At 41.2% G+C, this 27225-nt stretch overlaps 1 protein-coding gene across 1 annotated transcript in view; it reads left to right on the top strand.

Moving 5' to 3' along the window:
• tpk1 (thiamin pyrophosphokinase 1) overlaps nucleotides 1–27225 on the top strand; it is a 72717-nt gene that overhangs the window by 9286 nt on the left and 36206 nt on the right. Inside the window, exons 4-6 of the mRNA XM_084565991.1 lie at nucleotides 9797–9866; nucleotides 19748–19820; nucleotides 23854–23949. Coding sequence (XP_084422117.1) covers nucleotides 9797–9866; nucleotides 19748–19820; nucleotides 23854–23949 — 239 coding nt within the window. The remainder of the gene's footprint in view (nucleotides 1–9796; nucleotides 9867–19747; nucleotides 19821–23853; nucleotides 23950–27225) is intronic.

Raw genomic sequence — 27225 nt, 5'->3', positions numbered from 1 at the left:
AGGCCCCTCCCCTCAACCCATAGGACCCAAAGGCCACCCACTAACAACATTCTGTTGCCAGACACCACAGGACACCCTCAGAAGACCCATGTCTATTCTCTGATGAGTCAGAAGCGAGACCTACACAATAGGCATGTATGTATGTGTGTCATGAGTGGCCATGAGAACAAATAAGAAAAATGGAGAACACGAGTGAATGTTTAATGTCAACAGATTTCTGCTTCCAGCAGAAGCTTGAAGGCTTTACATAGAAAAGCAAATTCTGAATCGCGGACCTAGTGCTGCATTCCAGATGCGACGCTGCAGGACAGTTGGTTTCAAGTTGTCTGAAGATGAACCGTAACGGTTTGCAAAAGTCCTGTGAACAGAGGGTGATTTATGAGCAGAAGGACGTACAAACAACAATCTCCCTGAGTTCCACAAAATCTGCAATTTTTCAAACACCTGGAAAATGCAACACACTGCATGTCATATCTTCAATCCCTCCCTCTGAAGACAGTAGTACGATCACGGCCATATGATGCACTTCAGACAAATTGTAAATATACAGAATGTAAACTCATGAAAAATATAACTGAATTACAGAAGAGTCTGAAGTTGTATGTGGGAGAAAAACTATAGTTCATTGAACACACAGGGCCCAAACTGTTGAACTATTGGTATTTCATTTTCTATTCTTTCGCTGGGTTAATAATGTGAACACAGGCCTTGGCAGAAAGTGGCCCTCTACTCTGCAGGGGTCAGGGTTGATATAAAACAAGCCCACCAGATCCAAGACCCCTGTGTTCAAGACATGGACATTTCATACATAACAAACTCCCCCTCAACATCGACTCTGAGCTACTGCCTACATCTGTGAGACCTCTTGCTTTCTTTCATCATTGAGGAGAAAATGATCTGAAGAGGCCAGAGTTTGGACAAAGAGAACATGCTGCAAAGTCCTGTGCCCAGGCATTTACACTTGTAACTCTCCCTAAGGGGTTTCTCACTGTTATACAACTCTGGCTTTTACATATAAAGTTAGCAAATCAATCACGTTTTTTGTTGAAAGTAGAACAAATTCAAAGTAGAACAGGTTCTGTATAATCATAATCAATCATCCATTGCTCGATACACGCCAACTGAATTGCTCCACTTGTGCAGTTTCAGAATATCAGTTATGGCCCAAGGGCATTTTCATGATTGTAGTTGAAGATGGGGTGAACTGTGCTCAGTCATTTTCAAATTAGCAACCTGCTGGTCAAAAGTTTGCTGGCAATGTAGGATCCCCCCCACATTGCGACCACTTTATTTGTATTTGGTAACTAGGTGACATAAAAATTAGGGACTCATTTTTTGGATTCAGGGAACAAAAATGCATGAAAGGCTTGTTGTTAAAATGAAAAATAGTTTTCTGAACAGAAGCAGAGCTCCCTGAGGTGTCGCTTATGAGACGCAGCGATGCATAGCGGTTCTGCTACTTGGCTGTGATGTATTAAATACGCAAACCAGACAATGTCATGTCAACCTATATCCTACAACAGTGGTTTTCTTTTAAAGCTGTGAAATGATCTGAAACAGACCTTCACTGAACAAGAATAACATGAATCAGACTGTGCTGCTGATTTGATTTGATCAAGGACAGAGTGAAATAGAAGTGACCTGGATCACTGGTTCTCCGCAGTTATGATACAAAGACCACAAAACAACAAAAAATAGAATGAATACTTATTTATGAAAGGTGTAATCTATAATCTTATGCAATCAGTGAAGAAGGTTAGTACAACAAAATCACTTTGAAGACAAACTTGTGATTAAAAGCTCTTCAGATAGAATTTTAATGAACTCTGCTTTGATATTCTTATCAACTTAGCAAAAACCCAAGAGGCACCTGAGCTCCATCCATTGCACAGCAGTCATGCAGTTAGATAGACACAGCTGTCTTGGTCTGAGCCTTTACACTCGAAGACCTGTTGAAAATATTTAATGGCATTAGACAAAGCAGTCCTCTCGTGTGATTTCACATCAGAGGTTGCCGGCCGCCCGAGACAAAGGTTCTTTGGGTAGACTATCAAAAGAGGAGAATGAAAATATATATTCACACAGCTTCATCAAAAATATATTTATACTAGTCTAAAAGGTGACTTGTGAAGAACATGATCTCAACACTGTGTGCCAAGAATCAAAAAGCAAGCATTGCATCAACTCATCAAACCAACCAAGTGCACCAACCAACCTGCCAAGTAAGTGCACCGTTTGGCAGCTTGATGGTATGGAAGATTAGGTTGTTTGCTCCCTCTTGGGAAAGGTTACTCAGAAAAAAAGTTTCAGAGAAGGAAGTTTCTGATGTACCTCGAGCAATGCTGTGGTTTGGATGTCAGAAGTTGGAGGCCTTCTTGATCAGTTTTGCCCTTGGCGGTGGCGCACATGGGACTTGAAGAAGTTTTGACAGCCTGATGATTGCTTGTGAATGGCAGATCTCAGATCTCTCGCAGTTTGATGGTAAACACGCTCGTAGCAAGTTTACCATTCCTCGCTTGATATGCCATGTATTTTTAATGTTGTTTATGGGATGAGCAGATGTCGGTTTGCGCATGAGCGTGTCTGTGCGCGCGCCACTCTCCAGATGGTTGTTCACCTGGAGGCGTCGTAGCCACATCCGCGCCCTGACACAAACATACACACAACTCTCTCTCAGGTCTTCTGATGTGCTGCCCCTGGGCCCCATCATCACCTGTGGGAGAGGTAGAGCAGCGGGGAGCACAGGAGCGATGGAGGCTACAGGAGTGCAACAATGATCAAAGAGGAAACTCATCTACTGGTGCTGAGAGTGATGTTGTGAAGTGAGATCAAGCTGCTTATGTCACTCACGCAACCTCTCACTCATCTGGTTCATCAATCACCCACTCATTCACACAATCAGTCGCTCATTTACTTAACGTTGAGATCCTTCACCTGCTCATTGTGCAACACCGCAAACAAGGAGTTCAATAAAGCAATCAGTAAAGGTAACTCGCACTACAAAACAGAAAACGAGCATGTGTCGACCACAAGTGCCTTGTTTCATCATTTGCTGATGAGCAGTTTGTTGAAGTTTGTGAACACCGCCCATCATTGAGTCATGTATAAACCTTTCCGGCCAGACAAGTTGGCGCAAACATGTTATGTTTCTACACTAGATTACCGAGCGCACATCAGATGGCGACAATAGCTATGCAGCGAATTCAAAGAGAGAAGCTGTTAGTAAGGATTGAGGACTAAAGTCAGCGTAAATTCCAGCGAGACTGTCAAAGGGAAGGAGAATAGACCGAGCGTGAAAGCTGGGGAAGTTGTGCCACCTAGAATATCAACAAGAAGGATAGAGTGGTGTAAAGAGTAACAGAGTGGAGCTAGGGAGACAGAAAATGAGATGTTTGTGCAGGAAATCAATCAAATTTGGGGAAAGGTGTAGAGATCATGGTGGATCTGAAGACAGGGTGACAGATGGATTGAGAGAGGTGGACTGATAGATGAAGGAAGGGCGCCAAGGCATCATAATAAGGATAATAATCTTTTCTCCACTCTTCGTGACCGTTTGCCCTCTCCTGTACTGCGCTAAAGCCCCAACCTGACAGGTATTAATCCTCCCCATAAACCCCATCAATAAAGGCCTGCAGTAGAATATACCCGGTAGCAGCGTGTGTGTATATATGTGTGTGTTTCTACATCAATGTGTATATGTACCTTTTCTGCATCAAACTCAGCAGCAACACGGATGATTAAAAAGTGCTAAAATGACATGTTTAGCGGTGTGTGTGGAAGTGCATTATCTCCTGCCCACCATGTGTATCTATCATCCAGCAGAGTGAGTGATGAGAGGAGTTGGTTCTGAAGCCTGCAGGGACGGATTATGATGGCTAGTTTATTTACAAGGTCATCTCCTCCTAACTGATTCTGCTGTCCCCCGCTCCACTCACTGCATATTGCCGTCAGGATTCAAAAGACATCTATGTCACTGGATAGTCCCACTCGTGCATACCCCTGCAGAATTTGTAAGATGTGTACTGCTCTTAGAGAATAAGTGAGTAAAAATATAGCAACAGCGTATTCAGATTGTCCTTGTTCAAAAATCTTAATACTGTACGTTGCACCCTTTAGAATTAACAACACCTTGTAGGCTTTTGTGATAGTTAGGCCCTTTATTTTCTTAGTTGGTAAAACCGTGCATCTTCTTGACTCCAAGTCCTGTAAATGCTTGGGCTATCTTGAAAGAACTGCACATTTGAGAGCTTCCCAAAGCGGTTCAATGATACTAAAGTCAAGAGATCCTAAAGGCCACTCCAGAACCTTCTCTTACGTCTGTTGTAGCCACTGAAGGATCAACTTGGCCTTGCATTTTGGACCACTGTCAAATCCAAGTGCGCCCTATGCAGAGCTTCTGACCAGACGAATGCCAATCCTCATTCTTTATGAAAACATTCTGCATTTATCTTTCCATCAATTTCCTATCCCGCTGCAGCTCACATAGTCCCACTACAATCAGAGATCCTCCATATTTTTAAAGTGGGGAAGGTATCATCTTCATCAAAGGCCTCAATAGGTGTTTGTGACCATAAAGTTGCAGTTGGGGTTTCAAGGTGCGTTGACAGGGGAAAGGTGTGGTTCAAGCAATTTGGGGTTTAGTGTCTTGCAAAAGGACAACATATGGGGGGAACCAGCTATCAGTCTGCCATCCCTGCAATCAGTGGTGTACAACACTTGTGTAATATATGAAAGAGCTTTTTCTTAGATTGGTGTTTGTTGCCTTTCACTCGGCTGTGACCATAAAGTCACCTAACAGTGTGTATGCCATTTGGGATTTTGTAATAGTTATTTTATTATTTATTTTTTTGCACTGGTGCAGTAATTGCCCTTTTTCATGCAAGTGCATTTTGGTTCAAGTCCTTAATGTTCATCTTGAAAGAGACACAGCTTTTGTTTTTTGCAGAGAAACCTATGTTTCAGCTGAAGTTGCTTGTTGGATTTTCTTTGCATTATTTTCTACCGAAGAGCGTATTCATATCAACAAAACCCCTAATTTTCATCCGCTTTCTCAGTATTTTATCTTTACTCATTGCCACTTTCAAATCTTTGGATATCTCTTTATGTACTTCCTTTGAGTTATGAAGTGCACCTAGGTTATATAGCAGGTTCTTTAAATGTTCTTTTGCTTCCTCCTCGGTTCATTACCCTGCTAAATCAGTGCAGTCCTGGATGAACCGTGCAAGGGTCTCTCCGGAGCTAACTCGTTGACTATTTATACACACACACTAATTGTAATTAAACAAGTCACAGGTGTGGAAATGTACTCTTAATAGCCATTTAAACCTGTGTGTCAACTTGTGTGTACACTCTCTAGCCAAACATTCAAACGTATGTGCACCTTTGATGAAGGCTATTTGGCTGATTTAAATGGGCACATGCATTATGTGATAATAGATGACTTCATCTTGTTTTCTGTGTTATCAGTCATATTTAGCTGATATTTCACAGATTCTGAGATAGTATGTAAACCTAGAGCAGAACTGAATGAGATTTTCTGTTCACCTTTTTAGACATAAATGCTCTGAGGACAAAAAGAAGATGAGGTAATTGGTTATACTGTTGTATTTGTGGCCTACTTGGAACAGCCAACAATCTATTGTTTTCAGTGGGAGGCTGACAGTAATTGTGTCGTCACTGCCTGTGGATGGAGTGCAGATGGAAAGATAATCTTTCTCAAGTTCAGATTATCCACTTTAGCCATTTACTCTGATGAAGACAAATGGGATGCTGAGACATCCAGAAAGACAGATGCTCACAGAGGCTTTTATAGAACTTTCTCTTAAAATGAAGATGAAGTTTTTTATAAGCTTGACCGGTTGCATGCATATATCTCAGTCTAAAGGATTTATGTCATGACCGGTAATATTAAAATAAACGAAGGATCCTTTTTGACATGCAGCATGCAGACGGAAAATGTGACTCATTGCTCCTTCTTTAAGCTGGAGTAGAGATGCAAACTGAGAAACTATTTTAGGGGAAGTAATTCGGGAGGTGAAGATTTGCGAGCTGTGCCTTTTGCATTGAGAGGAAGTGACAGGCTTTGTTTCCAAACAGTCAGATGTACTGCTAATCTTGTGATCACATGAGTTCAGATAATTCAGAAGATGGGGAGGGGGATTGTGATTCAGGTCATGACTTATTAATCTTCTCCAAATGGTTGCCATACGACGTTTTGATTAATTCATCCAACCTTATATGTTGGGTGACAGAAATACAAACGGGTTCTGAAAGAACAAGACTACTAACAAGGACATATGGATAGAAATAAAACAGGATTTAACTTAATGTTTTATGGAGAATTGAATTGACTGAATATGACAGACATATTTTGATTTGAAAAAAATATCTCTGCTTGCAATTGGATAGACCGACAACCAATCAAAGTCATTTTGTTGTAAACAAATTCAACTCTACAGTGTGTATAACTACATTGCTGTTTTTGGTGCATAAATCCCACCCAAATAATTTGATTGGCCGGGCAGATCTTTGCCAGAGCATAGTCAGGTCCCAACGGAGTGACGCCAGACCACAAAAATGTGGGTGGGGAAGATGTTCTGGCTTCCAGGCAAATGATTTACAATTTAGAGTTTAATTACATTTGTGTTCGTATGCATAAATTATTGGAAATCGCTCCGACATTATCTTTATATCTCTTTCATACAGTGCTGGAAAGAGTCTCAATCATTTACAGTACTGTCTCCCACTATAAATTTTTTTATCTTGTGGTTGACTTCTGACCATTTTGATGTACTTGAGTGTAAATAAAAGAAGATTACAAGTTGACATTAAAGCAGAAAATAGTCCATTGATCATTGATACAAACATAAGTAGTGGAGCCCTGCTGTTATGATTCACAGCAGGGCTCTCAGATTTCCCGTGGCTGTATGTGATTGTATATTGTGCACGAATGACATGCCATGCAAACAGAGCTGAGAAAATGACTGACAGACAGAAGTAACTGTTCTATAATGTCTGGAATATTATTCAGTATGTCTGTCTGTGAGTGAATGTGCAGATACTTGTACAGAGATAATGGCCGAGAGCTTTACAGTCTGTCAGCAAGCTTAAAGAAAAGTTGCTCTGTTTTTTCTTTTGAGGAGTTGTCATTTGAAAAGTTTCTCAGCCTTTGCTCTCTCTCTCAGAGATAATGAGTCATTTACATTCCAATCACTTCTTGACGCGAAACATCGACAGCAGGTGCAGGGATATGAATAAAAGCAATACCTTGAGCGTAAGTGTCTTATTTGCATCAGTGCAAATGCATCTGCAACTTCTCTTACATCTCAAGAGCTCTGGGCGAGGACAGTCAGATTAAGAGGGATCAGTAATATTTAAACACTGTAGAATACAAGGCTATAAATACCAATTTGATCACGCTAATGTCTTAAGTTTTTCAGTGTAAATTGATTAAAATGTTATTTTTCTAAGTTTGCACGTTCTAAAGGCAACGCAGTTCTAAGCATAATAAGAAAGGTGCGGGGACTGGACACCGTAGCGAAAAGAAAGCTGGCGAGCCAAAAATATGCATACAAGTGTTGCCCGTCTCTCTGGTGCAGGCTTTAGTTGGTTTTAAACAAGGTGCATGAGGAAAACCTAAGTGGGATTCTTTGAAGTTTTCCCCCGTGTGCACCCCAACAGAAAGAGGACTCTTTAAAAAACAGGCTGCATGTTCAATTTGAATAGAATGGAAGCCATGAAAGAGCATACATTTGCAAATAGTTAGCATCTAATTTACTGCAACTTGAATAACATTTTAAGGATGGCACATAAGCACCACCACACCCACCCACCCACCATTTGACAGTTTTGAAGATCCGAACAGAAAAGTGCCGTTTTCATAGAATTCCCTTTAAAAGGTCAAATTGTTTTTAACCATAATGCTTTACTTGTTTTACTGTGAAGCGTGTTACTTGTTATTCGTTCAATGGGGGAAAAGGTGATTTATTTTTAATTTAAACCTTATTTGTACATAGTTTTCACTGGCTGAAGTACAGTATGTATAGTTATTTAACAAAAAACTTGAGATTGTAATGTTCGTCTCTGAAGTGCTTTTTGTTAATGTTACGTCTTTTTTCTATAAATTTGTTCAACAAACCTTGACACATTTTTAAAATGAATGGTGTGCAAGGTGAAGAGAGGAAGAGAGAGCGTGTTTAAGGCTTTCAAGATTCAAAGAGTGTATTGTTATGTGCACAGTATAGAAACATGTTTCTCTGTACAATGAAATTCTTCTTTTGCGGTCCGCCTGAAAGCCTAACAATATAGAAAATCTTAGAAATAAAATATAAAAAGATACATATTATACAACATATAACTAGTAAACTAAAATAGCTAGTGCAAATATCGATGTGCAAATGGGAATGTAAGCAATAAATTGAAATGTAAACAGAAGCTGAAAAAGTGAACAGTGCATTGTATGGCATGAATTAGTCCATGATTTTAGTCTATGATTCTAGACTCCTGTCAGCTGTTAAGGAGTCTGATGGCGGTGGGGAAGAAGGATTTCTTCAGTCTGAAGGTCCTACATTTCACACTCCTGTACCTCTGGCCTGAGGGTAGGAGTGTGAACAGTCCATGTTGGGGGTGGGTGGGGTCCTTAGTGATGGAGGCAGCTCTCCTGTGGACTCTATGCTGGTAGATGCTCTGCAGAGAGGGCAGTGGAGTCCTGGTGATCCTCTCAGCAGTCTTCACCACTCTCTGCAGACGTTTTCGGTCCATAACCATAGTGCTGCCCTACCACACGGTGATGCAGCTTTTCGTAGATCACATGGGCAAAATGCTATGAACAGCTTGTCAGTGTACAAGCCTCCATTTGAGAATACTGTACTCATAAATAGCACATTCCCTGTATTCTCTATTTAACAAAGTATATCTAATTCCAAGTAATATTAGTATGTGCCATTCTTGTTGGTATCCCCCTCCTCTGAGAGTAATCATAAGTTGTGTTTCATGTTTGCAGTGAGGCATTTTAAATGTCATGGGTTTTCAGGAAAATGTACGCTAATGAGGCATGTGGAGAAAATAACAGACAGACTAATGTTATGAATATAGATACGAGCATAACTGACTCAAGAATCCACCATGCCCACCCTAAGCTCACATTGCATAAGTGGAATCTGTTTATACCAGATTGAACACCAGTTTTAACTGGGTCATACCTAACTGTAGTTTGTGAACTTTAAAAGTAAGTAAGAAATACACCAATCAGCCACAACATTAAAACCACTGACAGGAGAAGTGAATACCATCTTGTGACAAAACAATGTTCTCCTGGGAAGCTTTAAGACCTGCCATTCGTGTGGATGTTACTTAGACATGTACCACCCACCTAGAAGAAACCAGGCACCCACACCCCATAGCAATGAAACACAGGCACACACATAAAAACGATTTAGGAACAACTCGACAAAACATGAAAAACAGCACAAGGTGTTGACCTGGCCTCCAAATTCACTAGATCCCAAACGGAACAAGCATCTGTGGGATGCACCGGAACAAGCCTGATCCTCAGAGGTCCATCCCCTCAACCCATAAGACTCTAAGGCCCCCCACTAACAACAGCCACAGGACACCCTCATGGCCTATGTCCATTCTCTGATGAGTCACAGCTGTTTTGGAGGCACAAGGAGAGACCTACACAGTATTAGGAAGGTGGTCATAATGTTATGCCTGATCAGTGTAAAGTGTACTGTTCATTCAGAACCAGCTGCTTTCAATTAGACTGACTAAAGCACCCTTCTCTGTGTCTTCCTAGCTCTCTTGAAGGCATGTGCTGATGGAGGTGCCAATCATCTTTACAACGCCACTGCTGGGGATCATGACAGGTGAGTCGGACTTGCGCCTACATTAGCATAAGTTAATTTGTTTTCACTTAAATGCCTTTGTGTGTGCATTCTGTTTTGTGTTCTGTAGAAAGATGATTAAATTGCATACTGTTCATTTACAAAAAATGTTTGTATTTGACCAAAAGAAACTGAAAAACAGCAGCGTCAGCATGATTTTCTGTATTCAGCAACTTTGTGTCTGGTTGTATATGCATGATTGTGTGTGTATGTGTGTGTGCGCTCCAGGTGAAGAAATGCACCCTGTTTATGTGTGACTGCCGTGTGTGTCTCTGGCAAAGTGCTGTGTGTGGCTAATGGAGAACTGCTGTCAGGACCCGTGATGGATCTGGGGATCACTGGGTCCCTGAAGTGTAGAGGCTTTCACATTAACGCCCGGAGTGTGAGCATGAGTGCGTATTTTTTCCTAGGTGTGAATGGGATGTTGTGTGCTTCTGTGTTTGTCTGTCCTCGTGCATGTTCTTGCAACTCTATCGCTGTAATAACGATTTTTAGTTTCAGGCATCGGAGGTGAGGACATTTTTGCCAAGTGGTGTTATTTAGCACTTTTTCACCAGGAAAACTTACTCTAGTCCTTGAAATTAGGAGTCTAAAGCTGAAATGATTGACGTTTTTACAACTAAACTTTTATTATATACAGTAAATATACAAACTTTCATTCATTCATTTTAATGCAGTTACTTATAATCTTCATAATTAGTTACTTATTTTTATTTTAATCTCATTTGTTAGGTCCAAGCCAAAGCCAAAGCCATTTATCGTAACACCACCACTTGAAAGAAAGTGTCTAAGATCGCTGAACATTCACAATTTTCACAGCACACCTATAGCACTGACATAAAATCTTACAAAATCAGCATTTAATACTTTAGTTATGTTGTAAATGCTGACAGATCAAACTAGACATTGGTGTTTTAATGCACGATCAAGCTAGACCACAGCAATAACCACAAAATGATAATTACGAATTAAAATGCAGTTTTTTAGTTAATTTAGTTTTGAACATAGATAATTTCACACAATTAAATCCATGAACTGGAGGAGGTAGAACAAATCACGCTTCCAGATGTTGTCAGTGAAATTTACCTGAATCATTTTCCATTAAGATAATAAAAAGGTGTGTTTTATGCATCCACAAGAATGTTTTTCTCATTGTATTTTTAGAATAAAACCAGCCATCTATTTCTGTCAAACACTCGAGCGAGCGAGAGCTTGAGTCCACTTGGCAGCGGCATCGCTCATAGCTCTTTGTGTTTGTATGACACAGCAGATTCATCTTCTGACCCTCCAGTCCAAGCTCCGTCAGCCTTCCTCTGAGCCCGACTGCTCCTGACGCTAACAGCGCCTGTCCTGAAACGTTATGTATTACACGTGAATGGAGGTGGGAGGAAGGAAAAGAGGGAGGAAGCTTTATGGGCGGGGATGAGTAAATCAATCACCGGCAAGTTAAGATGTATTTAACCCAGCATTACCATAACTAATGGACTACAGAGAGGGGAAGGAGAGATGCAAGTAATCAATCAAAGCCAAATTTTAGGAGATCTTAACAGTACTGGAACACAAACAAGAAAAGTAGCTTGGCAGTGCATCCCGCAATATTAAATGTAGCAGGGTTTGAGTGAAAAACAATCTCTGTCTGCATGAAAAAGCAAAAAAGACAACTGAATCTCTGTCAGTAGTATGCCACTTCCTTAACTCTAAAACCACGTTGACCTGTTAAAGGCCTAAGAAATAGAAATTACCAACTGCGGTGTTGGATTATGTGACACATTTGTAGCACATTCTTAAGCCTCCAATCCTCAGTACCGAAAGAGTAAGTGTACATTTATTGGCAAACATGTAAAAAGTCTTGTTAGCAAGGCTAGCACCGGCACATTTTTGGACACACAAGCTATTGCCCAAACTTCCGTCACGTAAATGAAGTACGTAATGGTGCACACTCTGATTTTAAATCCATGTTCACTTGATTTTTGTGACTTCATTGCAACGTTGAAGTTTCTGGATGTCTTGGGAAAACATCAAGGCCCTCTCTCTAGAGTCGGTGTCTGGTTTTTATCCTTTCTGGGCTACTTTAGAAACACGGCAGCGCATCAAGGTAGGCTCCATAACAGAGGACCTGAAAGGCACAAGCCAATAAAAACTATTTGTGATTACATGTGATTGTATATCAAGGAAAACTTAATTAATAATAGATACCACTACATCCTACACACTGAGCCTTCAGAAACATCACGCAGGGTGGAGCACGCACAGAAATTCCACAACTAAATTTACAGAATAAAAGATTCATGAAAGTCACCCCATAGTGCTGCCTCACTATGGGGTGACTCGTTGGCTTACAAAATTCACTTTTTAAAAGGAAGTCCAGCAAAGGTTCCCCACTGTCTTCCAGTCCTGTCATCAATTCATCCACATTTTCTGCATTTGTGCTGGTGAAAATGCAAGTTATGTCAGATTTCCTGGAGAAAATCAAGGCATTTTGATTTGCCTCGAGGGGAACAGTGCCGGAGGTGGTGGTTGTGTGTTGGAGGGCAAACCAACGAGGATATTTGCGGATTTCTTGAGGTTTTCTTTGAAATGTAAATGGAATGGGGAAAGTGATGGCCTTAATAAGCAAAGTGAGGCTGTGTGTGTGTGTGTTTGTCCAAGTTGGCTTTTTTGACTACATGTTTCCACCCAAAAAATAATGAGGATAATAAAGTTTCCGGTCGACCTCCACAGTCTCTTGCACTGCCGCAAGAACAGAGTGGGCGGTCGGCCTCCCACAGTTAAACGAAAGGTGCCACGTAATTTACTGCCTCAATCGTAGACATTAGGGATGTAGAAAGGGGGGTGGCGCTTTGGGCTAAGGCTTTCTCCCTCTCACAATGACTCACAATGAGACAAGTGACAAGGATGGGACTTAACTGTACGGATGAAGCTTGTATCCATTCAAATTGGAATTTATCCTCCCCATTTTTAATACTTGTGTTTTATTTAGCTTATTTAAGTTGCTGAAACACGCTCACATCATGCATTATTGATTTTCTACTAGCAGCTCTCCCGTTCATATTTATGTATTCTTTCTATCTCCGCAAACTCTAATGTGTTTTGTTCTTTGATGATGTACACTGGCATATCTACTGTTTGCCCTTAATCCCTCTGTTCAAGCAGTTACACATTTCTTATGAATTTGGGTCACAGATTTTATTCATTTTTTTCCCCAGAGATTTAATCACCTGTCCAGCTTTTACATATTTACAGGGCCCATAACGGGGCCTATGAGTTTCACGATGCAATAATCAAGTACTACACCACTACTACGTGTCTTGGGTTTGTAATTATAGCGTCTCAACCTCTTACGAATGCTGCACAGATGTTGACGCATGTTCAATTTTGTAAGATGATAGTGGTCGTTGTCAACCCGACTTTAATTAAGTAATAATCTCCACTGACTACGACTATAACTACTAAAACTATTGTAAAATCTAGCCTGGGCTCGAGGCATTATTATGATGATGTAACTGAATTATCTCAGAATTAAAGCAGGACAACTCAGCAACAATAGCATATAGCCTTTCATAGACAAAAAAATAAAAAATATTATTTACTAAACTTGAAAATGAAAATTGCTTTTGTGGCGCCTCTTGCCATTTTGTCAGAGCTGACACCCCCTGGCTCTGCTGTGAATCTAATCCAGTGAAAATGAAAATTGCAATTTTGTCTGATGCGCGCATCTGATCAAATCTTCAGAGAGGATAAAAAGTCAAGCGACGGAGGAGCAAGAAAAAGAACGTGGCTAAACATGGGAGGAGGTGTAATTATACAATTATACAGCAGTTTATTAAATTTGCAGCGCAGTGTTAGGCAGATGCAGACATATTCAGCATGGTGCGATTCTTTCCGTGTTTGACTTTGCATGAGTATATGTGCAAGAGACTTTCAGGGCATATTTGTATCCGCATATGATTGTGTATGCGTTTTGGTTTGGGGAAGATAATGCTGTCAGGCTCTGCAAATTAAGTTGTCAAAAGCAAGACTGCTTTTTTACAGGGCTTAGAGATATCGCTGACAGTCTCTCTTTTAGTTGTCATTTCCATGTTTTCTTCAGTCTATTGATACCTCACAGTTTTTTATGTTTACCTATAAGGTAGGTACCTGTATGTAAGACATACCTGTAAGTGTTGACTTTAGTACTTCAAGAGGTCATTGTTAGTTTAGATGTACTGTAATACAGGTGAGGTTAGTAAAGATTTATAAGAGGATATATTGACATTATAGTATATATCACTCAAGCATAACATTATGACCACCTTCCTAATATTGAGTAGGCCTCCCTTGTGCCTCCAAAACAGGTGTGAGTCATCAGAGAATGGACATGGGCCTTCTGAGGGTGTCCTGTGGTGTCTGGTAACATAATGTTGTTAGTGGGGGCCTTTGGGTCCTATGGGTTGAGGGGAGGGGCCTCTGTGGATCAGGCTTGTTCCAGTGCATCCCACAGATACTTGATCAGTTTTTAATCTAGTGAATTTGGAGGTCAGGTCAACACCTTGTGCTGTTCTTCATGTTTTTTTTTTTTTTAGTTGTTCCTAAAGCGTTTTTGTGAGTGTGTGTGTGCCTGTGTCAGGCTGCATCCTGCTGGGGAGTGTCATTGCTATGGGGTGGGGGTGCCTGGTCTGGTTTAGTTGGGTGCTACATGTCTCAGTAACATCCACACGAATGCCAAGTATTTCCCAGCAGAACACTGGATTGTCATATGTTGGCCAATGTTATTTACTTCTCCGGTCAGTGGTTTTAATGTTGGACACTGTATAACGCTACAAGATCTTTTTACGAGTTTAACTCACGGGGTATAAATTGTGTGACCTAAAATCATGGTCAGACACAAACAGTTACCTAATCAAACAAGTTATCATTTCTCTCAACAACTTCAACACTGCTAGACTCCAGGTGGAGTTTATATATTACAGACTGATTAAAAATTGTCTCTTCTTTATTGCTGTTGGAAATTGACATGCTGAGGTGAGATGGCGAGCATGGGGATCTGGCCCTTTCTTTCTGACATGAGGGCTTTGCAATTCTGTTTTTACATAACATGTTGTACAAGTTTATTGTGTTAAAATTGTTGCAATTAAAGATGATTAAGATTACAATTATCGCTCCCTTTCTCTCTCCGGTTCTCTGTTGTACACCTAATAGCCCTAAGAGTGATTAAGCGTTAATAAACTTGTGGTTGTATGTGGTTTGGACATGAGAGGTGTGTGGAATTATCACCATGTGTGGTTATTAGTTGCTTACAGAAATTGGTCTGATTAACTCTGGGATTAGACACTGTTGGATCACACGTGAAGTAATCCATGTACTATAGCCGTACACATCTATACTTTTACAACCACACACACCGCGCCATATGCAAACAAACAGGTGTTATTGTTATAGATGTGCATAAAGTCACGTGTACATCAACATGCTAGTAAGCTCACATTCATGTGCCTTGAGGTTTTGATGATTACAATCTTTGTTTGCAGTGGGACAATAAATGCTCTGCTAGCACTGATTGGTTGTTTTAATGCCTGCCTTCGCAGAGCTGCTTAATTACAAAACCACTTAGAGACCCCACGGTCATAAAACGCACTTCTAAAAACCGAGAGCTTACATCGACAAACGCCCAAGTCCACTTACCTAAAGGAAAAACTAGGTCATTTGACAACAAAACTTTGTTGTCCTAATAAAAAAGATTGTCTGGCAATGCTATTGTTAAAGCTACAGTGCAGGGCTTTTGTCTACTACTTCTGGCAGTAAGAGCAATTACGCCAACATTATTAAGACATTTTCAGGAAACGCTGCATTCCAGTTTATTTCAAACCAGGGAATACACTTAGGCAAAAACTGGTCCACCCTAAAGACAAAACACCCAGGCAAAAACAGAGTAATGTGGTGTATGCTGTTCAGTGCAGTGAGGAGTGTACAGACTTATATATTGGGGAAACCAAACAACCCATCCACAAACGCATGTACCAACACAGGAGAGCCAGCTCATCGGGAAACAATTCAGCGGTCCGCCTACACTTGAGGCACAAAGGACACTCCTTTGAAGATAACAACGTCCAAATCTTAGCCAGAGAAGGCCGATAGTTTGAAAGACGAATAAAGGAAACCATCTATATCAGACTGGAAACACCTTCTCTAAACAGAGGAGGTGGACCGAGATTTAATCTGCCATCTATTTACAATACAGTTTTAACTTCTGTCCCCAAGAAGATTCAACCACATTCACACCTTGACACTGGTGCATCAGAAACTTTTCTTGGACACTTCCTTGGTGCCGTTTCATTCTTCCTGATCATAGATATTAAATTCATAGAACCGTGGTTACATTTGTGACTCTTGTTTTTCCGCGACAGACTCCACCACACGCCTTGATGCTTTAGCCTGTTTTGCTGCCGTCACTGCAGTTGTTGTTTTCAGCTGTGGTAGATGCACAAGTCATTGCTAGATTGTTTTATAATACAGCTCAGGTAGCATGGGAACAAAAATAAAGATTTTCCGTTGGCTCAGATTACTTCAGTTGTTGTGTAAAAACTTTGTCAGCAAGGGCTTGAATGTCACTGGCATTCTGACTAATTTGGTGCATTCAGAAAAAAATTGTGGTCACATTTAAAAAGGAGCAAATCCGGCATAAATGTACTATCCATCCCACATTTCTTCCCGAAGATATGTCATGCTCTTTTATCTCTATAAGCGGTGATTATTGGCATGACACCAAGAGATTGCATTTGGACACATTTGTGTGAATCACTTGTTAAATGTCCACATTTTTATGTTGCTCTTTATGTGTAGAGTTTACACAAGTCCGAGAGCTGAGCATGCCCGAAGGACTTTGGGTTGTTTATGTACACAGGCTCTAATGATGTCATCCAAAATAATCCCTCCACCTCTTCATTGTCTCTTCTCCTTGGCTGATTGGGAGATGGGAAGGATGAGAGGAGTAATCAGAGCGACATCTCCTCGAGTGATGAAAAGCCCAGAAAAACCGAGAGGAGTGTTTACCGTGTTGTGATTTGGGAGATGGAAGAAAGACGTGATAGAAGATTTCTCAAACTTGGTTGTAATGAAGTGTTAAAATGGAAAGAGGCAATCTTACAGAGTTTGAAGAAAATAGGAACAAAAATGAGGAAAACATAATATATAGACAAAGAATATTTTCTATCTTAATGAAGTGCTAAGATAGAAGGAATTTGCTTTAGTATTGTATAGCAGAAATGTGAAGAACTTGGAAGAGGCCGTCAAAGAGAAGGCATCATGGAAAGGCGGAGTGAGGGTAGCAGAGGCAGTCTAATAGACAAACACATACAACACACACACACACATCATGCACACAAACACAGGCAAAGGTCACACAGCCATCCCCGCCACCGGGTGCTCAGACAAACCGGTGGTAAAATGCTCTATTTCCCATCCAAATTAAAGTGTCAGTTAATATTAATGTGGAAGTGAAGACTGTCAAGCACACAGCATTCAGACACACAGACACGCGCGCAAACAGCATTTACGCCCGCGCACACAGACACAAATACAGAATTTAGAATCTCGCCCGCTCAATTACCATCCGCCGATGGTGTCATGCACACAGGTCACGGAGGGATGCGAGTGTGTGTGTGTGTGTGTGTGTGTGTGGGTGTGTGTGTGTGTGTGTGTGTGTGTGTGTGTGTGTGCGCGGAAAGCTCTGATCAGGCCCCGCGTCCCGTCCCATCTGTCACATGAAGGTTATTCCTGAAACTAGATGCAATTGTGGCGTCTCTGTTATAAGAAGGAGGGCAAAGTGTTCCTGTGCTTGTGTGTGCACGCGCAAGTTCGTATTGTGTGCGTGTTTGTGGTCATATTTCGGTGCCTGTGTGTGCTGGCGAGTAACGTTTCTATCTTGACCACAATCTTTTTTTCTAGCTCGGGAGTTGCGCTCGTTTGTCTTTAAACGCGCTAGTGGTGTGCGCGCGTGTGGCGGCAGATTGCATACAATTGCGGCTGTGTTTGTCCTGCGGTATCTTGTTGGTGTAAATGCGAACGGTGAGGAGGGAGAGGGAGAGAATAATCCTCATGTATCTCTTTCTTCAATCGACCGGAACATCGCTCTCGCCTCTTGCTAAGGGAACACACACACAAACAAATGCGCACAAACACACTACCCAACCAACCATGAAATCGTAATGTCAGACCTGTTAATGCCCCTAGATAGCAGCAACTGCATCCCAACGTGGTCTTGGCCGGTACACATGAACACACAAATGGAATAAACAGAAAGCTATCTGTCTCACTCTGGCAGGAATGTTCCTCTCACTAGTGGCTGGTTGATATTTTTTGGCTGTTTTCACTGATATCTCACACAGAGCTTGTTAAATCCTCCGCCCTGGGAATGTAGGATGCCTCAACGCGTAGTTGTATTTGGATAAATTAAATGCACAGGAAAATTTATATTCAGAACGCAAAGCATGAATGCATGTGTATTCCCACACCTCCTGCCCAGTTTAATTTGCAGTTACAGTCCATTTAATTGCATGTATTAACATGCCATTTCTGCCCAGTTGATTTAGTTAAGACGTAATGTTCCATATTGCTTCATTTTGTGATCATTGTGCCTGTTTTCTTAGAGGCAGTTCTTGGTTATGCGAGTCATAAACCATGAGGAAGTAGCGCCGTTATGCATTTAGATTTTTTATCCCATTAACTTGCATACAAACGGCAGCATTACTTAAGCAAACCATGAACCTTCAAACTTAAAAAACAAATTGGTGGTAGTAACATGAAAGGTAGTGTACATTAATTTCATGCATACTTAACGCAAAACACAGAGCTGTCAACGTTGATACATATTCTATTAATTTTTTAGACTTTATTGAAATACCAGGGAGCTGAATTTCTTTATTAATTATTTAAAAAAAGGCTGAAAATTGGACCTTAAAAGCTGAACTTTGAGCAAAATTCAACGATTTTTTTTATCCCCCATTTCCTAACTCTGAAGCGCGGTGTCTGACAGCATCATATGGTAGGAAAAAGAAACATATTTGATGTGCTGCCGGTCCAATTTAGTTATTCTTGATTGACAATCTCGTCAAAACTGGAAACAATTAGACTTAGGTGGCGTCAACAAGTGACATTTAGTTGACACCGACTGTGTTATATCATTATTGTTTACATTGTGTGCAGCCTACATCATTAGTCCAGATACGACTCTAAAATATACTCAATCATTTTTATATTATATTATATTATATTATAGCAGTGTATTGACTAAGCACGTTTCACTGTGACATGGAGTTGCCATAGTGATACCCAGCTTTAATGGAGGATTCAGTTTAACCAGCAACTGATCAACACCAGATACATCGAGCTATGTTTGTTTCTATGTTTTGTGAGAGAGAGAGAAAGACAGAGAGTGACTGACAGACGTCTATTTATTACAATGGTTGTTACTAATGAGTAAATCTGAATCCAGCCCTGTAATCATTCTGCACTGTTTATATGTTAATCAGGCCGTGTGTACCTAATTATCAGAGCATAAACATGAACTTTTTCGTTCTGTATGCTGCCATGTTTGCTTTGGTGTACGTTCCCATCAATCTACGCAGTCGGCTGTGAGAGTGCGAGTGTGACAGGGCGAGGCTCCGTGCCACGGAGGATCACCCTGTCAGTTGCCATGTCTCCTCGCCTTCCCGGGCGGTGTCACTTCGCTCCCTCGCTGCACAGATCAAAGAACTGACACATACCCCGATGTCCTCTCCCTATCTCCCTTTCTCTCTATCTCCTTCCCTCTTCCTTCTCTGCCTTTCTTGCAATCTCAACCCTCTCCGTCTGTCACTCACCCCCTCTCTTTCTATCCTTACATCCAGCTTCGTCCCTGACTATATCAGTGGGGATTTTGATTCCATTACTTCTGAGGTTCGAGATTTCTATGAAGGCAAGGTGAGTGGAACAGAACTCTCTCACACACGCACACAAAACTACAGGTGTACACTTTAAAGCAGTAACACTTCAGCCAGACCCAATATGCAACTCTATTTCAGTCTAAGCACACTATCTGAAGCCTGAAACATGCATCTAGACTCCCTAATGACCATGGTATACAGACAATCTCAGTATGTAGCTCACTTTTCCAGAAGACATTGCGTCATAGCAGAACTTGCTCAAGTTGCAGTGCGATTTTTCACTTTAGACAATTTAATTTCATAATTTAACCAGTAAATCAAGCCCCCATCTGTTACCACCCTATTTGCATGGGACTAGTTTTACCTGGGGACCTCTGGGATAATTTGTAAGTATTGCGGAGGTCGTCTGTGATCTTAATGCTGTGTGAATCGTCCATGTCCATAATTTGTAAAGTAAAAATGACACCGCAAATTACCTACCCTATTACACAGAGGTCCTGTGATAATACTAATCCAGTGCAAATCGGCATCTCTGTGATTTGGGAGTGTGTTTTTGCTTCTCAAAACTTTTCTTTTTTCTGCCTCTTGTCACTTAAGAATTACGAAGGATGTGCTGTATTCACCCATCTAGACGGATGAAATCATTAAATCAAGAGTTAAAGTGTTCATCTGGAAAGGCTGATTTAAATACCGCCAGGTCGTTCATAATTACTTCATCGGGATCAGTACTCTCATCACATCATGTTTTATTTTTAAAAATATGGTTTTTAATATCAGTTAGAATTTGCAAAGTAACTAAAGCTGTCAAAAAGTGTAAGATGTCCTTAGATGCCCCATTTATTTCCCTAATTTCTGTATAAATCTCTGGGATATGTTTAATTAATTAATGAGCTATTAAAATACTGTAGTTCTGAACCTGACAATAGTCACATGTGACCCTCTCACGGGCGCTGGTATTCGGCAAACTAAACCGTGATCAGCTCAGCTTGAGTTGGAGAAAACATGCTCGCTGAGTGTGAAGGGTGTAGGGTTACAAGAGCTGAAATCATACAGCCTAAGTAGATAAACGGCTACTCAAAGTTGACTCGGGTTAAATAGCTCTCTTACGCTCGAGACTCTCCAGGAGATCCACCTGCAGTGACGAGAACACGCAGGCTGAATCATCAAAGTGGGTACAAGTGTGCAGCCAGACAAACAGTAGCGTTCAGCTGTCAGCACTCTTGAGATATGTTAAGACCCAGTCATAAAGTGAAAATGCTTTAAAAGGATAATTCAGGTTAAAAAAAAAACGGAGCACAGTTTTATGTCAAAGGGCTGTAACAGCAAGCCTGTGGTCGACTAGTTTTCTAGTGTAGGGCCATCGGTGGTCATCTGTGACGCTAGTTTTTGCTGTGCGTCCTGCATCATTGGAACTAGATGGACCCCTGTCAGTGGCTTTTCAACCATTTCAACATGGGTGGATCGAGTTGGCCACAGAGATCTCTCTGATCAGCTGTTCAGCTTAAAGAGCCAGAGCACAAGAGGAGAAACCGAAGTGACGGAAATAAACAAAACAATTAAGTCCAATGAAGTTTATCTATTCCGAAAATTCAAATACACAAATATCTAGAATGAATATATGGTAGACCAAAGGCATGATCCAAGATAGGCCAGCTCTGTATGACACTGTGTAGCTCCTTGTACTTCTTAGCTTCCCGAGCTTGCCTAGCTTCCCAGCTAACTTTGAATAAAGAATACAGGCTACTGCCACCTACTGGTATGAAAAGGTATTTCCTTTTACACAGGTGCATAACGTATGTGCAAGCTGGTCGCTGGCTGTAATGTTTGCAAAGTGTTGGAGTGAAACTTTTTGGTCCAGACACAAGCATCGTGAGGTGATGTCACAGTTCGTTGCCGGTTGTTCTTTGACGTTGGCTTGTTCGCACCTTAACAAAGAAGTATTCATGTGGCCACTTGCCTCTTCAGGTGCGTTCACACTACGGCTGTCAAAAGCTACGACTCGGTCAGCGTTTCCAGCAACATTGTTAAAGCCAGCTCAGCTTTCATGTTCCGCATCTCACCAGACATGTGGCGGAAGTCAGCTTGTTGCTTCATGTTGCCCGGCTTTCATTGAAAATGTATTGCAGCAAGTCAGTTTCTAACTTCTAGTGTGAACGCACTAATAGAACTTCCAAACAACACAAACTTTGTTGCCGTGAGCCTCTCAGTAGAGCCTCTCTGTAGTTTCATACATCATTCATGGCTCTAGACTTCACATGAGCTGTCTTCAAAATTGACATAAACACAGAATGATGCCACACGTCGAGAGTGTTAACGCACTCTTCGCCTTTTTCTCTTTCACGGTGGAATAAGACGTTCATATCCAATACAGTTTTTGATAAATTGAGCAAATATTTCCACACAGCAAACTAACTACACATCTGCTCTGGTGTTAGTACACACAGCTCACTCTCAGTAAAAGAAAACTGGCTCGGACCAGCCCACTTCTAACACAGTTTCAGCCAACTTGCCCGTAGCTAGTGTGCTGGCACTGGACACTGGAGAACCATCTCAGCATTTTTTGGGTTTGGTGGTGGTGAACACTGAAGAGAACTGTGTGTTTGTTTGGCTGTTGAGTTCAGATATCAGTTCTTTGTAAATGGGGGTGGATGTTGATTTAGAAGTTAAACAAAGAACTTCCACAGAACAGCTGAACCTTTAAAAGGGTTAAATGGACAGGTTCACTACCTTGGAAATTCTATAATACCAACGATGCATATAAATATAAAATGTAATATGCAGCTTTAAATGAGTAAAATCAGTCCAGATGGGTAACATGCAAGAAATATGAGCAAGAATCTGCATTTTTGTATTTAACACACAGTCCAGACACAAGATAGTGCTTCTCCAGAGTTCTCTGGTGACATCCTGTGTCATAGTCTTTACTCCTCGTGTCCCTGGCTGTGCAAGAAGAAGTGTGTTCATGTAGGCATATTCAGCCTAAACTCTCCAAGGTCAAAAAAATAAAATGCAAATTACGCTATGAAGTGGACAGTCCCTTGTTTATAGCAGCCAAAATGTCAAACCCCGAGCTCAGTTCAATAAATAATTAATGCAGGGCAAGTCAAACATGCACACACACGCACACAAATGCACACCTCAGAGAAATGCAATGCCAGTGTGATCTCTGTGCTGTGTCAGTCTGTGGGTAACTTTGATCAAGTCCCACTGATGCACACTATTTACAGCTTGAAATCCAGACCCAGTACTTGTCATGGTGCATACGCAAATCACACACCTTGCGATACCTTCAGCGATGGCACTCTCTGTTTTTTCCCATTTCACCCACTTTCCCTCTCTTTGTAGCTGTCTGTAATATTAAACCCTTTTTGCAAATATCACACAGGTTGCCTAAGAAAAAAAAAAAAAAAGAAAAAGAGCTGTGCCTTTTTCCGTGAGAGAGAACAGACTGTTACGGGACTGCTTTTGAAGCAGAACAATGGGAAAGTTTGAGGCGTTCCTTCAGAGATTTTGTTGCAAACGGTGAATAATTCTGCATAAATGGAAGGGAGAGAACAGAAAAGCATCCGCTAGGGAGGGAGTGAGACAAGAGGGGAGACAGGGATAGAGGGATGGTGGGAGAGGAGGGGAGGGGAGCGGAGCGGAGGGGAGGATGGATGGGATCAAACAGAGCACAGCGAACAAGTTTGTGTGAACTGACTGCGCTATGTGTGTGTCAGAGGAAAAAGGGGCGTTGGTGTGCTTTAGGAGGAAAGTGACACTGTGGAGAAAGAGATAGAGGAAGAGAAAAGCCAGAGCATGGTTGTTTACCTGGATGCTGTAGTTTGGGGCCACTGACTGGAACCTCTACATTATTCAGCAACACAACCCGCAGACAGCCAGACAACACTAAAACACTGATTTATGCCTCTCTCAATCTCTCTATCCCTTTCAGTTTTTCTGTACTCTGTTATCCCCCTCCCATCCCTTATCTCTGGCCTGGGTATTTGTTTCGCTATCTGTGTCTATGTACATCGTGTCTGATTGTGTTTTGTTGACTGCGTGTTTCCTCTATTTCTCCCCGTGTATAGGGGTCCAAACTGATTGAAACGGCAGACCAGGATCTTACAGACTTCACCAAGTGTCTCGACATCATGGTGAGCGACATCCACAGGCTAAACTTACAGGTAATGCTATGACTTATACCAGACATTTACCATACTTTATATTTACTTAAAATTTTGGGAAATATGCATATTCATTACCTTACCTAGAGTTTGTTGAGAGCTTAGCTTAACATAAACACTAGAAGCAGAGGGGAAATTGCTAGCCAGACGCTATCCCAAGGTGGCAAAATTTGCATACTGGCATCCATAATGCCAGGATCACAATATGCATGCGTGCATTCCTGTGCTACTGCTGTATCACCTTGTCCCATCAGGCAATTAATGTCTTGCTGGGACTTGGCCGACACATGACAGACTTCATGTTGGTGGTGATCGATCAATGAAAGCCTGCTGTCTTTCACAACCTACACAATGTCATTGGTGAAGAGGTGACCAACGGAAACTGAATACCTGAAATGATGACTGTGAAGATTCTTAGGTCATGGTTTATCTTAAAAGTGGACCCGCTTGAATTTTCTTAAAGACATTTTACTACTCAAGTGGTTTCTTCAGTCCTAAGCAACTGGTGAGTAGTTTTTGGGAGGAATATCTGTTGGCTGTACCACCTGACACTCGCATGACTATAGGGTCTATTAACAAGTCTATAGTGTGATGTCGTTACAGTTAATATTTGCTGTAGCTTCCGCACTGGGTAAAGTAAATAAGAAAAGTTCTCCTCTTGCTCAGTCCCTCATGTAATGTATTCAGTCCTCAGGTACTCAAGATGAGGTCCTCAGAGGTCAGTAGTGCTGGACTGTGGCAAATCCCTGGTGTGACTCTGTGTGGGTGCAGGGATGTGAAACCGTGTCTTTCTGGAAAAGTGCATTCGTGCTCACTCAGTGTTCCCTGAAGAACTGATTTGGCTGTTTTAGGATTAAATACGCAACTCTTGTCCAAAATGTAAAAAGCGTTTCCGAATAACCTCAGATTTAAAATTCCGTAATGAAATCGGAACCCAGGCCCACCCCGTGATCTGGTCCAGAGAACTCACCCAATTTCCATTTAGACCGTGCATATAATGTCCATATCATGAGATGAATCATGCAATATATTTTCAATTCCAAGTAAATTTTTTAACCTCAGTCATTCTTGTTAAGATGAGCCGTGTCATGGAACATTGCCTGTTTACGTCTTCCTCCTTCCTCCATCTCCCTATTTTCGACATTACGAGGATTTTTAAGCAGCGTGCCGAGTGCCGCTCCAATCACGGCCGAGTGTCTCAATCACTTCACATCTCCTAGCTAATGAAAGACCATGCAGAAGACACTCGGAGACGGGCAAACATGCGCTTCACCTCATGTGCACTTGTGTTGCCACATTTTACACAGGGTTTTTCTGGGGGGGGGGGGGCTTTTAGGAGAAAATACCCTTTTGTCCTTCCCTTCCATGCACCTTTTTTTTCTTTTTCTAAGGCTAATATTTAATCTGCCTTTGAATTGGCGCTGAGTGTTTGTCCATCTGTCTGCCAGCGAGAGATAGGAGCTTGGCAATCAGTTTTTGACGCTCGAGAAGAATTGCTGATGGTGACTTTTTATGTTTGTTTGCCAGCCTATTTTTATTTATTTATTTTTACCCACAAAGACTTAAACTTTTGTTCTTTGAGCTCTTAAAACAGGCACAGATTACATAAAGGCAGAATTTTTCTAAAGATGTAATATCTAGCATTGATGATCTCCTCCTCACCTTCACTAATTTCCATCCACTTAGCCCGTTTAAATGAATTAAACACGTAGATGAAATAATAACAGCGTGATCTGCAGATTAGTGAGCATTGTGCTGTTTGGGCTTTTTACATTCACCATATTAGCGGCCCTGTGTTTTCCTCCACACAGCTTAGCGCTCGATTTAGAGAATTTATCTCATATTGTGTCAGGTGAAATCCCAAAGAATGGTATCAGAGGATTATGGTGGGTGGATGAGTATGTGTTTGCTTGTTTGTTTGCATAAATATATATTTATATATGCGAGTTTGAGCGTCTGTGTGCTTGGAAAAGAGTGTTTGTGAAAGGCTAGCGTGTATGAAATCAGCACCTGTTTAAATCAGTTTTCTTATGCACTTGTTGAAGTGTCTGTTGTGTGTGCTGATATATTTGTCTTCTCACCACCTCTAGTTAGCTCCGCTCTCCTTGTTTCAAACATAATCAGCTTTTTCTGTCCTTCCCTGGTTATCCGTTCATCGCCTTCAATAAACGCGTGTTAGTTTTTGCGTTGATCTCCAAGTCAGCGCTGCTCGCTCCTGTCCCGCCAGCCAACCACAAGAGAGAGAGAGCCGTCGGCTGTGTAGAGCCCCCTTGTTAAATTTTCTCCATCCACTTGTGAGATTCCCCTTGCCCCGCTTGACGGTTTGTTTTGTAGCAAACAAACATGAAATAGGAACAAACAAAAATTCGTACAGTTACATAGTGTTTGGTATGCGGCGCTGACACAACAGAAGTGTTGATGGAAAGCGAAAATTGAGCAAGCGGCTGTGTCACTGGAGTTTGAAAAACAATAGTTTTTTTTTCCCCCTTAAAGTCATTGTTCCTTGTTGTCTTTCATCCGCTGTGCTCTAGTTTTGTCAACTTGTTGTGAATTTTGAGCTAACTTGTACTCTCCACTGTTGGTTCAGTCTTTCCACCTACCCCTCTTTCATTTCTTCCTTAGGAACTTTGGTCCAGTATTGGTCCAGATTTTTGTGTTTAAGGATTATGTAAGAATTACTTTTGTTTTGCCCAACTTCCCCCGCCCAAAAAATTCCTGTGGCAGAAAGCTGGTCTGGAGTCACTCTGCTGGGAACTGATTGTGGTTCGGCAAAGATCTGCCAATCAGATTGTTTGGGTGGGCTTTGGGCATTGGACAGATGAATAACAGCGACAACAAAATAGATCTGATTGGTTGTTGGGCTCACCAATTGCATGCAGAAGTATTTCTTTTCTCTGTATCGCTGAAACACGCTGCATAATGAAATCCAAATTGGATGTTACCAGACTCGTATTCGGATTAGAGTCTGGTGAGAAAGACAACACTGATGAATTTTTGTTGACAGTCTTATGGATGAACAAACTTGTCCATACCTGTTGCAGATAAGAGATTTCACCAAAAGGATAAAATCATTTTCGAGTAAAAATCTACCAGAATACTAGCAGAAATAGTTATTATAGTTTTAATTGTTCTTGCTTGTTTCAATTAATTTTTTATTGTTTAAAAGAATTTAGTTAAAATTTTATCAGGTTCAGTATTAGTTTCAAGGTTTTTTTATACAATCAATGATTATGATATGGAACACAAATACTAAAGATATTTCCTTTAGTTATAATG

The sequence above is a fragment of the Chelon labrosus genome (genome assembly GCF_963514085.1).
Source record: "Chelon labrosus genome assembly, chromosome: 18".
NCBI classification, from domain to species: Eukaryota; Metazoa; Chordata; class Actinopteri; order Mugiliformes; family Mugilidae; genus Chelon; species Chelon labrosus.
The sequence above is the reverse complement of the archived record's forward strand: the minus strand, read 5'-3'. Positions and strand labels throughout refer to the sequence as shown.